Source organism: Corticium candelabrum, chromosome 18, assembly GCF_963422355.1.
Source record: "Corticium candelabrum chromosome 18, ooCorCand1.1, whole genome shotgun sequence".
In the NCBI taxonomy this organism is placed as follows: domain Eukaryota; kingdom Metazoa; phylum Porifera; class Homoscleromorpha; order Homosclerophorida; family Plakinidae; genus Corticium; species Corticium candelabrum.
Window position 1 is genome coordinate 1,561,169 of NC_085102.1, and position 15,029 is coordinate 1,576,197.

Below are 15,029 nucleotides of genomic sequence, written 5' to 3' on the forward strand. Positions count from 1 at the left end.
GAATCTGAGGTAGTGTTGATGCTTCAACCAGCCATTCATCGTCGTCCGTCAATCTTGTAATACGCGATGTCTTGGATGAATACTCAGTAAGTGACGCTCGAAAGCTGAAGATTATTCGAGAGAGGAAGCCAGCAGCTGGTTGTTCATTGCCGTTCTCCCATGTCAAGGACAAGAGGAAACAGTCACGAACGTCACAACGGTTACTCCAGAGAAGTCTTTTTGATGAACATGAGTGGTTAGGCTATTATGATTGTGATTGTGATTTGTCCTAGGCTGGTGTTTCCTGCATACCTTGAGTTCTCTTCCCAACTGCCCACCGTAATGGATCACGCAGAGCTGATAATCTTATCACGAAACTCCATCGTAATTTCAAAAAGAGTTCACATCTATTTCAGCCAATCTTCAGCAACGTATTGATGCAACGTATTGATGCAACGATCAGTCAAAGATCACAAGAGCGGGTGCGCAAAAACAGGGACATTCTATTCTCCATTCTTCGATGCCTTGAATTTGCTGGTAGACAGGGTTTGGCCCTTCGGGGTCATCGTGATAGTCTTACTAGTGATGGTGATCCGCAAGGCAACTTTAACGCCCTCATTCGCTTTGCTGTGGCATCAAGTGATTTCATTCTTAAGCAGCATCTGGAAAGTTGTCCCAAGAATGCCCAGTATCTTTCAAACGCTGCACAGAATCAGCTGATCTTGTGTATGGGTGATGAGCTGCATGACTGCAAACATTGTGACAGAAATCAAGAAATCGCATTTCTATGGCATACAGGCAGATGAGGTCACGGATCTAATAGAGGGGAGCAGCTTGGCAATTCATTTCGATATGAAAAGGATGGAGAAACAGTGAAGAAAATAATAGCGTTTGTGGAATGCAAGTCTGTAACTGGATCCGCTATCAACAGCAAGATCTTGAGTGAGCTACAACTTGTTGGTTAGGATCCAAAACGTAGCCGCGCCCAGACGTACGACTGTGCAGGATCAATGAGTGGTCATTTAAATGGATGCCAAGCTAACTTCAGAGAAGTTGTTCCTGAGGCACGTTACTTTCATTGCGCAAGTCATCAGTTAAATCTTGCTCTTACTAAGGCTTCTGCCGTTAAATTTGTTCAATGTATGCTATCCAATTTGCAAGCTCTTGGGGTATTATTCAAATACTTCCCTAAGAAACAACGCTGCCTAGAAACTTGCACTGCCGTGCTTAACCTAGACCGAAAGCAGAACGGGTTATCGGAGATATGTAGCCTGAAGTTAAAATTGCTGTCTGCAACACGTTGGGATGAGTGTCATACCGCAATTTCTGATTTCATCAAGATATACGAGGCCGGCATCTACTGCCTTGAGGTAATCTGTGGCCAAAGTCCAGTTCCAACCATTGATCAGCAGTCAGAAGCTGGCATGGCCCAGTCAGAAGCTGGCATGGCCCACCCAGAAGAAATCAATACGTTTGACGCTAAGTTCATGACGGAGGCAATTGGTTTGCTACAAGCCCTGTCATAGGACAAGTTCATTGTTGCTCTTCATTGCAATGCTTTCGTTTCTGGCTACTTGAAGAGCCTCAGTGTTCTTCTACAAGGGTCTCACTTGGATATCCTCGAAGCCTATTCAGAGATTTCCAACACTGTTCAGCTCTTCCAAGAGCACAGGAAAAAGGCTGTGGACACATTTCGCAACATATGCGATTCCATCTGCTTGATGACTAGTCTGTTGAAAGAGACACGCCAGAAATTTCTCGTTTGGCGGCAAGTCAAACTTGTCGAAGGAACCTCCCTGTATCAAGTCCCGATTCATATTGGCGGGCATCTGTATTAATACCCTTTATAGATTTTTTGATTTCAGAGTTGTATAGTCGGTTTACTAGTCTCACTAAAAAAGCCGTTCAAGCACTTCTCCTTCTCCCGGCCAACATGAGAAATTTAAAAGAGGAGAAAATCATCAAAATCTTTAGTGAGTATGATTCAGACCTACCTGTTGCTTCATCCTACTCAGCTGAGATCAACAGATGGCGCAAGAACTGGGAAAATGCATCCCAGACCATTGAGACTCTCCCAGTTACTTTGAAGGAGACAATGGAGGCGCCAAACTCCTTGCTGTATCCAAATATAGCACGAATCATACACCTGGTCATCATTCCTGTACATCAGCTAATGTCGAACGTTCTAACTCAGCACTCAAGTTAATCAAAACGAATCTACGAAGCACAATGTCACAGGCCCGATTTAATGCTCTGGTTTTGTTGTTCTGCCACCAGTCTGTTCCTTTAAACATTGATGCAGTTGTCAATCTTTACGTGCAAGCACACCCTAGACGTATGTCGCTTATAAATCCAGTTCAGGATAAATCTGTTTCTCTTTTTAACACTTCTAATCTCTTAGCTGAGTAAAATATATCTAGTCACTCAAATGCTATCTCTTCTTGATGTCGGTATTTCGTCTAGTCATTTTAAATGGTGAATTACCTGTTTGGCTTCTCTAGTAAGAAAAATGTCTTGATCTATATATCTTCAACGAATTGTGCATGTTCTAGTCTCATATATGGCATAGTGCTGGCATAGTGTATAGTAATTAATATTGATTATCCTGTCTTAGATCAATGCATTTGTACAATAAATATACTGTATACGCTGCGCTCCCACCTCAGCAAAATCCTGGAACCGCCACTAACTGGTATAAGGTATTGCCATCAAATCCCACAACTGTTTGACAATGTTGCGGGTCTTCGTATTGATGAGGTCTGATGCGTCTAACTCCGACTTCGTGATACCTCGTAAACACGAGAATAGACTCGGCCCGCCGGTGACTGGTTTTGCAGCATGTCGTAGGCCTTCCTGTTAGGGTCAAAGAATTTGGTTCTTCGTGCTGTTGATGAGAGCCTTGGAGTAGATACTGCCTGGATACACCCCCTGAAGCGAGACGGCGTCCGTCAAGATATCGACCCCGTACTCGTGGTAACAGGTTTTTATCTTAGTGAATGCTATTACGAAGGGTTAGACATCGGGATCGTCGTTGTAGTATCGCAACCAATCGGCAAGAGTGGTCATCTCTCGTTTTCGGACTATGCATTTGCACGATTTACATTGTTCGAAAGTAATTGGGTACCAATCTGGGTATTTGGGTAGTCCAGAGCACTGTAGTTGGTCGAGATTGTTAAACCACTCGTAGGAAAACCAGATTTTCTGCAATCGGAAGTCGTAGGCTATGACCCATTTGTCGTAGCTGGTGCTCGGTCCCAGGTAGTTCAATACCTCCAGCAATCGCATTTGGCGAGTTAGCAGAAAAATGGTTTGGTGTGGTCTCTTGGCTATTTTTACCTTTTGGCTGTGTCTGTGATCTTACCCACAAAGTGTTCTCGGATGAGGTTCATGTCGTATTTTCCACAATTGAACTCTTGCACTGGGACTTGGTCGCACCACTCTTGGATTCAATCCTTTGGTTTTTTGGGCAGGTACTCGACGTCTGGCAGGTATCGTTGACGAGCGTCTTCTTGTATCTGTTCTGCTTGTCTCTGAAGCTCGTCGACCAAGTCTGCGACGAATTGCTTGGGATTGGCGTTCCATAGGTGGGTGGAGGGTTGTAGTGTGTCGCCTATAGAGACCAAAATGGGTGTTTTCCATCTCAAGGGTTAGAGACGTTGAGAGTGAGTGGGCTTCTCTCTTATTCAGTTAGGCTTCAAAGTCGTATACGATGGCATGCGGATATGCTTCGTTTTTCGGTTCTGGAATCGAGAGATGTTTGGCGGTTTGGGGCATCTCACACTCCCGAACGACCACGAGATCGAATCCGGCGTCTCGAATGGTTTGATCTTGCCCGAATGTTTGTCCGTACAAACTTTTGTCGGGTTGATGTTTGGGGCATCCGTGCCAGCAGCAACCGTGGAATTGGAATATGCTTCGACCTGCTATCCCATCGACGGGGACACCCTCAATCCAACGCTCGCCCCGGTGGCGACTTTGAGCGTGGTGGATATGGATACCACGCTGTTTAACTTCGTACTCGAGCCAACGGGTGGCGATTTTGCTCGCGTTTTGTTTGGAGTAGAACACTTTCTCGTAGGCTGACTGTGATTTGTCGACCTTGTCACCTGAATAGATGATATCTTCGTGACGCCTTTAGTGAACCTATCGGCGTGTCGTTGGAGATGACAAGCTTGAGTAAACAGCATTGAGAGTAATGACCACAAAGATAGAGAGTGGCCATCTCTTTTATCTATCTTTGTTATAGAAGGCATGCATGGTGTTCGAACATTCCGATGGCCATCGTGTTGGGGTATATAGTAGGCGGGTTGTCGGGTCAATTGCTACACTTGTTAGCTCGGCTATTATACGGGAATACCAACCTTAAAATTTTCTCGATTTTGTCGAGATTGTCTAAATCGGTCTTTGCTTGTTCTATAAGGATGTAGCGTGCTCTCTGGCTTTTTTTGGTGGTGCTGCAGTGGGCTAACAACCCTTGGTGTACGGCAAGATCTCAAAATAACAAAGGTTGTCATTTGACGTGTCTAGAGCAACGAGGCCGTTATTCTGGGCTGCCAGTTAGGTAGGGATCCTGTGCCGAGTAGAGCTTCTCATGTTTGGACAATGGACAGTTAGACTTCGGCAAATCGTATAAACACCCGCTTGGTGTCGGAACTCTCTATGTTGTCTGTTGTGAGTCGGACTTCCTCTTGTTTCGATATCCAGTCGCAAGCTTCTTCACTCTCTTGCTGCTGGACATTGTTTTGCTAAACAACATCACTCTACTGTCTTCGATATTTCGAATTCGATAGGTGTAAGAATGGTTGAGATAAAACGACGTCTGATCGTGGGGTGACAGCTTATCCATCATGCTTTCGATAAGACTACCGTCTACACCTCGAAAGAATTGAAAGGTCACCGTTCTACAACCTTTTGGTCACTTTTTCTCATTGACCATCAACCCTGCTCAAGATGCCAGCGCATTTCTTAGCGATGTGGGATGTTAAGAGTATGTGCTCCATTTTAGGATAAGCCTTTGGATAACAGGCAAGCGATAGTGAGTATTTTGGAGATCTCGACTCACTTTCTTGGCTCACAACAAAGCATCGACCTCTTCGCGAAGTTTTGCAATTCGACTTGACCCTGCGCATTATCGTCGACAACTCCGAGCAGTACCGAATATCGTCCATTTTGGCGGGCGCGTTGAATTCATTGTGCCATCTTCAGGTATCTCACTTCGGAGATGAGTTGCACGAGTTTTGCTTTGCGGGGGGCCAGAGAATATCTTGAGCCCAATGTCTTTGGCTTGCTTTGGTAGATCTTTGAGCGTTGTTAGAACAATGGGTTTGGAGGATGCCCCTCAGATAATATTGAGTTGCTGAGACATGATCAAATATTTCTAGATGCTATTTGTCTAACAGGGCGCAACTTTCTCTACAGACATTAGACGCACAATTCAACAGCTATATACTGTAGATGCTATTTATCTAATAGGGCGCAATTTTTTTAGCTACTTAGAGAGAAGAGTAACCCTTTATATATAAAGAGTGCGAAAAATAGTACACTCTACATATACTGCTAAGTACTCAATAATCGCATGTAGCTATAAAAAACTTGGTGAAAACAGTAGTTGTGGTTGATTGTCTTAGAATCTACAAGAATACCAGTTAGAACCCCAAAAAATTTTTCATGTCCTTGTTTTCGCGTTTTGACTACCAAGTTCCGAGTACCTTTACCAATTTCTATACGAGAACTTAATACTGATCGTAGAGCCTTGAGTACGCATCGGTGTACGTGACCAAATCGATTGCACGAGCTCCAGCAGTATCTAGAATTATTAGTCGTAACGCCTGTCCCTTCACAATACCTTAACTTTCACCCTTTACCATGACCGTATAAGCCCCTCAAGTCTGCGAAAATATGGTGAAGAGACAGCTGGGCGTTAAGGTATTCATCCCAGATACGCTACTAGCAATGTAACATTAAAATTGAGGTGCCGATGTTTATCCGACCAACAACATTTTACTCTATTAAGCATACAGCTAATTGTTATGTGTTACGTTAAATTAGTAAGAAATCGAAATGTAGCAGAAGAGACAAACGCATACCAACTGAAATGCTCGCATTGTCTGCTCCATATTTTATGTCCAATTGAATTTCTTCTTTAAACCGACGCTCTGCTTCTTCAAATTCTTTTAATTGCCTGCAGCAACATGCTAAATGATCGAGAGCTGTAACAAAAATGCCGAGACATTATAATATATATAGATACAAATACAAAAGTATCACAACAATAAGTTAAATAGCACAGATGAATAACACAAGCCTCCCAAGAGCTGTCGAGCTTGCAATAATTTGTTTTTCTGCAAATTAATATTTATTTATTTACACTGTAATTTATAACGTGATCTAATTACTATAGAATACAACTATCCTTACTATAACATGTGGCATCGGCACTTTCCTAACTGCGTCGTTTCTTACGTTAATCGTGTAACGAGTATGTTTTCGGGAGTTAGAAATGGTAAACAATATATGACACCTCACACGTACGAGTAGAAAACACCAATTAATCTTATGCATTAGCATTATATACTACTTAGCATAATGTGACTGTTACTGACGCCGAAAAAACTGCAGATTGGAGCGCCAACATTTTCCGTCGCTTACGAAAGCTTGGCAATTAGAGTGACTAGATGTTTCCTTTCCTCCGTAAGCCTCGCGATGTTAACCTATAATTACTTTAAACAAAACTTTCGAACTCAATATTTTAATATCGTCTTACCCACAGCAAATTCCGTAGGAAGAGAATTGCCGCCGCCAAATATTTCCAACACGTTTACGGCTTTTATAAAGTATTGCTTCCCCATCTCAGGTCTAAGCATTAGAGCGTACACCCCACCAACATCAATTAGACCTGAAATATCAAAATTGCAAAAGCTAAACTATAGTTATATTTTAAACTATACTTACTCTCGCTCATATCAATGGCACCGTTAATAGTACGAATGCCGAGTCGACAACAAATTTTCAATTTTTCTTCTGCTAAATGCTTGGCTGTTGAAATATCGTGCAAATGTTGTGCTAAATCACAAGAAACCTTTAAGAGCTCTAGAAATTCTTGCCGTATACATTTCAAATTCAAGATGTGATCACAAACGCTGTACACGTGTGGAACCAATGCAATCAACTTGCTGTTGTTGAGGTTACGTTGTATGTCATCACTAGAATTTGGTAACATGTCTCGCATACACTTTGTCAAACAAATGAGATAAGGTAGCAATTTGTCTCTTCTCTTCATGTGGCTTACAACAGACTGCTGAACGAGCGCATGAATGTCACACGTGCGTTCCTCGTCATTCCACGTGAGCAGAGAAAAGTCGTTGGACAGCAAGTGTAGAGACAATTCAAACTCATTTCCTCCGATCCTCGACTCTCCGTCACGCTGAACAGCTGCACGAATAAGATCAGTAGGAATGGCGCTCGTGGCCATCAGAGAAGTAAAACGAAGAATTTTCTCTGCATTTTCGGACCTTCTTGCCACTTCCTCTAAATCGAGATCCCATTCCATCGGTGCCTCCCTGTCGAATTTTAGTCTTTCCTGCATCTTCTTCAGCTTCTCTTCATCACTCGTACAAATGTCGCAAGATTTTGCCAGTGAGGCGACGTCGGCAGCTAAAATTTGGTCGTTCCGTGTAATACCCGAACTCTTTAGCTTCTGCTGTAGATGCTGCAGTCCCCAACCATGTAATTTGTCCTCTAAATCATCAACTGAATATTGCACGGTCTGCAATGACAGTTTTTCTATCATCTCTCTGTAAGTAACCCTTGTATTCTTTGTCAATGTTGCCACACGTCGAATGGCCAGTGGCAGTAGCTTCACTTGTCTATCGGTCACTATCCATCTTATCTCATCCAACTCCTTTTTTGACATCTTCCCGTCATCCTTGCATTTTCCAGCCCAACTGCAGAAACAGTCGATGGCTGCGTCTTCATCCAATTTTGGCAGTTCAATCATATTGCCTTCTCGCATCAGCTTGTGATCTCTGCATCTCGTCGTAATGATGACATGAACTTTCATGTCGCAAGGAGGAACAAGTTGTTGGATGACGTCTAAGTCATCACTGCTGTCGTAGATCAACAAAGCATTGCTTCCACGTTTACTGACGAGATCTAAAAAGCGCGCGTTCATTTCTTCCAATGATTGACTTGCAACATCATGTTTCTCACAACTTAGAAGAACCATCTATTACAAATGCAATTTTGATTTTTTTTAAAACAATTATATATTTGTTGTTTTACATATTTGTAAAGTGAATAACGTATAGATGGGCTTGTTCTTGATATGATAAAGAAAACGCCTCCATCGTATGCCCTTTTGTACCTCCTTGCATAGCTGGCTGCTACAGATGACTTTCCCGCTCCCGCTTGAGCACAAATGCACTACAGTGTACAAGCAATTAAAACAATCGTCAAGCACATGCAATGCTCTTAGAAACATCGATGGATTGCTACCGTCAAACGAAAATCTCTATTTTCCACATCCTTTACGTTTCCATGATCTTCCCAAAAATAGCACGACAAATTAGTAATAATTGTGTCTCGACCACAAATATCAGGAAAGTTTCTTTTTTCCAGTTCAACCGGAAAACGTGCTGTAAAAGATAAAATAGAAACAATATATTTTGTCTTTATTGACATACCTAAATTGCAAAAGAGGTTCTACTATCTATTATAATTTTACCGCAATTGAATTTTCTAATGTTAGAAGATTGCCTCAGACTACATATCAATACCACATTGTAGCAACTATTGGCTACATTGCCACCACTTTAGCTTTGACCATTTAATTAATTAACTATCCATACAGCAATCAGAAACTCCCCAGAAAGTGTTACAAGCACGTTATCGACATTTGTCACCACACCTAGTATCTACAATAACCTTTACTCACCTTGTTGTGGTTGAATTTTAGTCGTGTGACATTCCTCATCAACTAATTACAGTCAAGATTATGGTATGTGATAACCAATTAGAATATTATGATAAATTAATTACCAAAAAGATGTTGCTTATCTGTCATCAAGTGCCTTAGAAAGGCAGCAGACGTGCTAGCAGCATACACATGAAAATAATCTCCTTTGCTTGCACTTGAGCCATAGCCACAGATGCCTTTTATGACAACTGCTTTGCCTGGTACCCCCTTTCTTGTAAAGCTGTCAGTGGCTTGTTTCATAAACCAGTAAGCTTCCATGTCTACTGCTTTCACCTTTCTGTTTGCCACGCGTATTTTGTAAGCACTCAAGTCTGCCTTCAGGTTATTTTGCTTGTGTGGCACTGAGATCATGGAATCGACGATGGCTGTGATCTCATCTTCACGCAGAAAACTAGCTTCATTGGATGCATACCTATTTCCTTCGTCAGTAGCAATGTACCTATATTTTGCTGTTGGAGATTCACTAACCCAAGGAGTTGACGATTTTAACATCGTGTCCAGAATTTCATCATAGATGACACGAGTCTTAACATCTTTCATCGTAGTCATTCCAGGTAATTTCTTGTCCACCATTTTGTCCAGTAGTTCTTTCTTGCTAATGCCATCCTGTCCACTCTTGATCGCAAAGTCTAGGATGAGTTGTTGAACATAACGAGGACTCGGACGAACTGCGTTCTCTGGAATGTACTTCAACCAGACTTCAGAATCCGCGTGAACCAATTCATTGATTGACGCGAGGATACCTTTGTCGAGCTCACAGTATTGTGCTTCAGCCTCGAAATGCCCACCTTCTTCCACCTTCCCTCCCATCTCTGCTGTCTGGCTGGCGATGAACACACACCCGTGCCCCACGTGACCATGTTTGTTCTCCTCTCCAGCGCAGATCCCCGTCATCACCGCTACTGTAGACGTGAAGTAGTCTTTGAGATTGGAAAGCAACAGTTGACTCTCTGTCCCGCCAATTTTGGTTTGTGCGACCACGCCCACCCTTATTTCTGTAGAATTCCATCCTTCACACACTCTGACGTTGAGCCTGCTGAGATCGGTGACATGGCTGTATTTGTTTTGAAACTTGGCGTTCGTTCCGTTCTCTAGAACTGCTATCGCAGCCTGCAGCTCCAACTCCGAAGCGCAAACGACGAGAACGTTCAAATGATCTTGAATATCAGACATGACCGAAAATCGTTGCAACAGCACACTATAGATATATAGTTCAGTGCTTGAGTTGAGTTGAACTTTGCATACAAATGTAACAACGTCATCGGAAGTCACGAGACTCTCTCTACGAGCGGGGGGTGGGGCTGCACAGTGGATGTCATCATGAGTAAGCAAAAACTAACTTGTTTGCCAGGCTTTAAACGGGTTTGTTAAAGTCACTGGCACAAAAATTTTTTAATTCCTACACCGAGCGATGGGGCTGAATCCCCCAGCCCCCGGTTCCTACGCCTGTGTTAGTGATCACCTTTTAGCAGCTATGACAGTACCTTGTTGATACGTTACAATGCCTCATGTGATATACTGTAGCATAAATATACTTTCTGACCACAAATGTTGCAAAACAGAACAGCACTGTTCTTCTAATCATCCATCTTGTTCTGGTGACATTTAGTATCCAGACTTTCTTAAAAATGGAACCCAATTATTTTGACATCACTATAGTATCGGCACTTCATAGCAACCACGTTTGTCTGCGCTGATGCCATGTATGTGAGACGATGAACCCTTTCTAATTTAATTAATATGGTGAAACCAACTAGGTGATGGAACGAAAAAACAAGACATTTATTAATTAATTAATAACTTCTGAAAACCACTTGCAGAAAGAAAACTAGTTTTAACTATATGTTAATCACGCACGACATTAAATTCCATCTGCTACTGACAGTCTGTGTACTGGCAGCTGAGAAAGGAGAGTAGCTACACAAGCGATGCCTTTGTATTGAAATATTGGTGTAATGGATATCAATAATGAAACGCCTCTAGCGCTGTCTAGACAGCTCAGCTAGTCTACTGACACACACTACATTAGAACTCGCACTTCGGAACGTTCTTGTTTACTTTATGAAGACGAATCAGCACTCCAACTGAACAATCCCTCGAAACGACAACAAACCCCGAACTGATAATGATGACACGTGGTAGAAGTCTCCGTACATGGCAACAAAAACTACAAATTCACACCAGTCATTGACAGAATTTGTAAGCTGCGTCCAAAATGTAAAATCTGCAGATGTATACTCATCACTTGCATTAATATTGTTAATGACAGAATATTGTCTCTCCATACACTGACGCCAATATGTCATCATATAGCTAGCTCATACTCTTCTCACTAACTTGTTCTTGACCAAAGCACACCTACATACAATGCTATGTCTGCATGGTAGGTTTACGAACTGATAAATAAAACCAATAAAAAACTCTCTAGAGTCACTAATATAATATGTTGTGTCTAGAATTAGGTGCACTAAATTTTGATATTCTCGTGGCAACTTCTCAGATTTTAAAAATTTTTAGTAGCTCTCCTCAGCAATTAATTTCTACTACAATCAACTACAACACAAAACTGTAAATTGCAAAAACAGTTTGACATACTACTTCATGAATACATTCAATGAAAAAATAATCCAGTAACTATTGCAGCAAATCAAGAAACCCAATGCAATCCACAACTTAAAGATCAATTCAATTATTTAAGTGAATAATTGAGCTTTGCAAAAACGCACTTCACTAGCTGAAGACCAGTATCAATTGCTACCCTTGTAGCTGGTATTGTAAGATACTCGATACCTAGCCTCTCACATTCCTGTGCAACTGCCTCAGCCAATTGTCGCTTTTCACTGTCACTCATGTTAGCCAAGATTTGTACAACTGGTTTAAAGTCTTGACTACTTATTGCTCCTGCTGCACCACCAAGAGCTCCTCCAACAAATATGCCAACTGGTCCACCGAGCAGTCCACCCAGAAATGCCCCTGTCCCTGCCATCATTGCTCCCTGAGTTGACTTCACAAGTGTCGCTTGGAGCTCTGGATGCTTTTCTGCTATGTCACAGATAAGCTTATAAGCCCTTGCTACATTTACAACAGCTTGCATGACTGATGCAAAAACCTAGTCTAAAACATATACAAACGTCACAAAAATTAACTGTACTTGTAATTACAACTACCAACAGACCAAAGTAATCTTTAAAATAATTAGCAATTTAATATTTTTAAAAATTAGCCTTTACAGATAATTACATAATTTAATTAATGCACAGTTTGCATTTCTGCTGCCATCTGGATTGTAAATTGTTTTTTAATTCCAAATCACTAAACTCAAACATGCTAGCATTCTTTGCGTATGTGTCCTTTCTGACAAACCATGTTGTAATCAATCTCTGGCACCGTTTGTGAAGGTTTGCTGCACATGCTCAACGCTAACCTAATAAGCCCTTCCCATCACTGACTACATAATTTAATTAATTAAAATTTGATGATCTATGACCACAAAAAACTAACAAATAAAACATCATGAGTACACTCACACTTCATGCAATACATAATACTAGAAGTACAGCATTTGCTTGCACCTGAGTTCTGCAACCTGTTAATTTCGAAAATAAGCAAACTGATTTAAATTTAAGGTAGCCGTATATCCGGTTGCTTCTAAACTAGAAAAGCTTACTTCCACAAGAATGATATCGTTTTAGCGATATGCAGCTTAGTTGTAATGGCGTCACTGAAGATTTCAACCCCTAACAAAGTTGGCATAGTGATGTTTGTATTCTAATACCGAAAACTCCTAAGAAAATTTACGACAAAGCTAACAAGACCACGCCCAATACAAGACAAGAATATTAATTAATTGTTGCTCAAAATCTCGCAAACGCCCCCTCGCTTCGCTCGCCGCCTCATCGTAGGTGAGGCGCGTACAAGACAGATTTCTGTACTCACAAACAACCAGCCTGTAGAGGCTAAGTCTAGACGTGTAAGTTGTTGCACAGCATGCATGCAATTAATTATATTCTAGTCAACCCAAAACAATGCAACCAACCGACATTTTTATCTAATAACCAGAATCGCCACGAATCTACTTCTAGTTCTATCTTATGGCTCTGCTCTAAAACAAATGCGTACTTGCAGAAAGTCCCTTGATAGTCAGCGGACAAACCTCTGCAGGCAGCTCACGTGGCTCATGAAAATCCCGGATGTGAATATTTTAAATAATTTGGCATAAATTTATAATGGTGTGTCTCAACTACGAGAACCTTATTACGTTCGCAGACCTATTTGTGCATTAATGATTTGTTTGCAAACTATCTGGGGCCGAGCAGCTGCAGATAAAGAGAAGTACGTGTGTCCGTACACAGTGACCATAATCTGGTAACTAAAATATACACTTGCCTTTGTAGCTGTGAGACCTCTCAAGAAACGATCGAGTGACGATCTAGCTAGCAGTTTTTGTAAAGTCACGTGACTTCGATGTCTGACCTATAGACAAAATTAGAGCTGCTATGGGCGTGGCTAAGTATAAAACTTGACCCCTCTTTCGAAAAATTCTGAATCCGCGCCTGGACTCGTAGTTATTTTACGTACGCCTGCAGATACTCAAAACTCGTCAAATTGCCACTGTCGTCAATACTAGGTAGATCTGCGAAACCCACAAACCCCCAGATTCACAATCTAGACAATGCCTGTAGTATAGTAGACATGGGATAGCCACTGGCGTAGTGTCGGGGTGGGGGAAGGTCGGGAAACTGGGGAAGGCTATAGCTTACCCAATCTTTTTACGTATGAGTGTCAATTAATTAATTATGCAGCTATGTCTCTGTTCCCTTCAGGTTACCAAAGAGTCTGAATGTGGTGTTTTGACGACTCTATTAATTAATTAACTATCGGATGAAACCCATCAGCTAGAATTTCAGTATGTTACCATATGGATGAAGCCAGTGTGAAAAAGCTGTCACAGGTGAAGTGAGCGCTCATCACACTTTCCCAGCTCTAGCAATATTAGATGGCGGACGTCATGTTGTGGATCCGAAGTAACAATTAAAGTAAAATACAGTCTAGTGTCACTTATCCGACCCCCTTGATACTAGACTCCTGTTGGATAGTAAGTGACAATGTTGGATAATTGAAACTGTTACTAACTCAATTATATTGTTCATAATATACTGCATTTTTTCCACATTAGGTATACTCAATGTAGATGTAGAATGAATGTAGATGTAGATGAATGTAGAATACAACGAGAAGAAACGCTTGAACTCACTCTCAAACTTGTTTGAAGGAACAACTGACATGCACGTGGATGTACATGTACGCAGGGGTGACCAGCCACGTAATCACCCGCAATCGTTCGCTGGCTGAGGTCGAGTTTTCAAAAAGTGGGGCGGCTTCGTCGGCCCTGTAACCAGACATGTCTTGGCATGAGATGTCTATTGAAGTCCATGAACATGATCTTGGATCTCATGACTTACCCTACATGTATCCTTGTAACATATAGCTAAGCTAGCAGCTGATGATCTAGCACTTCAGTGCTTCGTCATTGAACTAGAAACTGCTGTTGTGAGCTTGCACTGTAGCCAACTGAACGTCATGAGTCATCCGAAAACACTTGTTACATGTAAGAACAAATTTAGTAGATTTTCAATATATTGTGTATTTAGAAGTTACATTTTAAATGTTTTAATTATTTCATTTACTCTGTTTAACTCTATTGTTTGAATTTGATTAGGCAATTAATTTAATATGCATTACATATTTTTTTATTTACCTTTTTACAAACTTTAACTTTCTCACAAATTCACAATTGCATAACGATAAGAAATAATATTTACTTGTCTTTTTATAATGTTAGCAAACCCTAAAACAAATTTATAAGGTTTTAATTATACCACTTAAATAAATACGTTATTATTTTTGTAAAGTAAATACTAGCTTTTAGTTAGCCTTTTAGGTAACTTTAACTTGAATAATGCACTTGCTTTCGTCTCTCCTCCGACTCTCCTTTCACCACGTGCAGAAAGCAGTCTGGGGTACTGTACCGTACGTTCGACCGTGCTCGAATAAAAGGCCGTGCTTGAAATATCGT

At 41.3% G+C, this 15,029-nt stretch overlaps 1 protein-coding gene across 1 annotated transcript; it reads right to left on the reverse strand.

The window, feature by feature from the left end:
- Positions 1-3,666: 3,666 nt before the first annotated feature.
- Positions 3,667-10,126, reverse strand: LOC134194341 (uncharacterized). The gene is made up of 8 exons (XM_062663267.1): positions 9,016-10,126; positions 8,912-8,953; positions 8,473-8,612; positions 8,260-8,400; positions 6,931-8,203; positions 6,743-6,874; positions 6,066-6,188; positions 3,667-4,085 (listed from the first exon to the last, which is right to left on the reverse strand). The coding sequence occupies exons 1-8, from the start codon at positions 10,124-10,126 to the stop codon at positions 3,667-3,669; spliced, it is 3,381 nt and encodes a 1,126-aa protein (XP_062519251.1).
- Between the last annotated feature and the right edge of the window lie 4,903 nt (positions 10,127-15,029).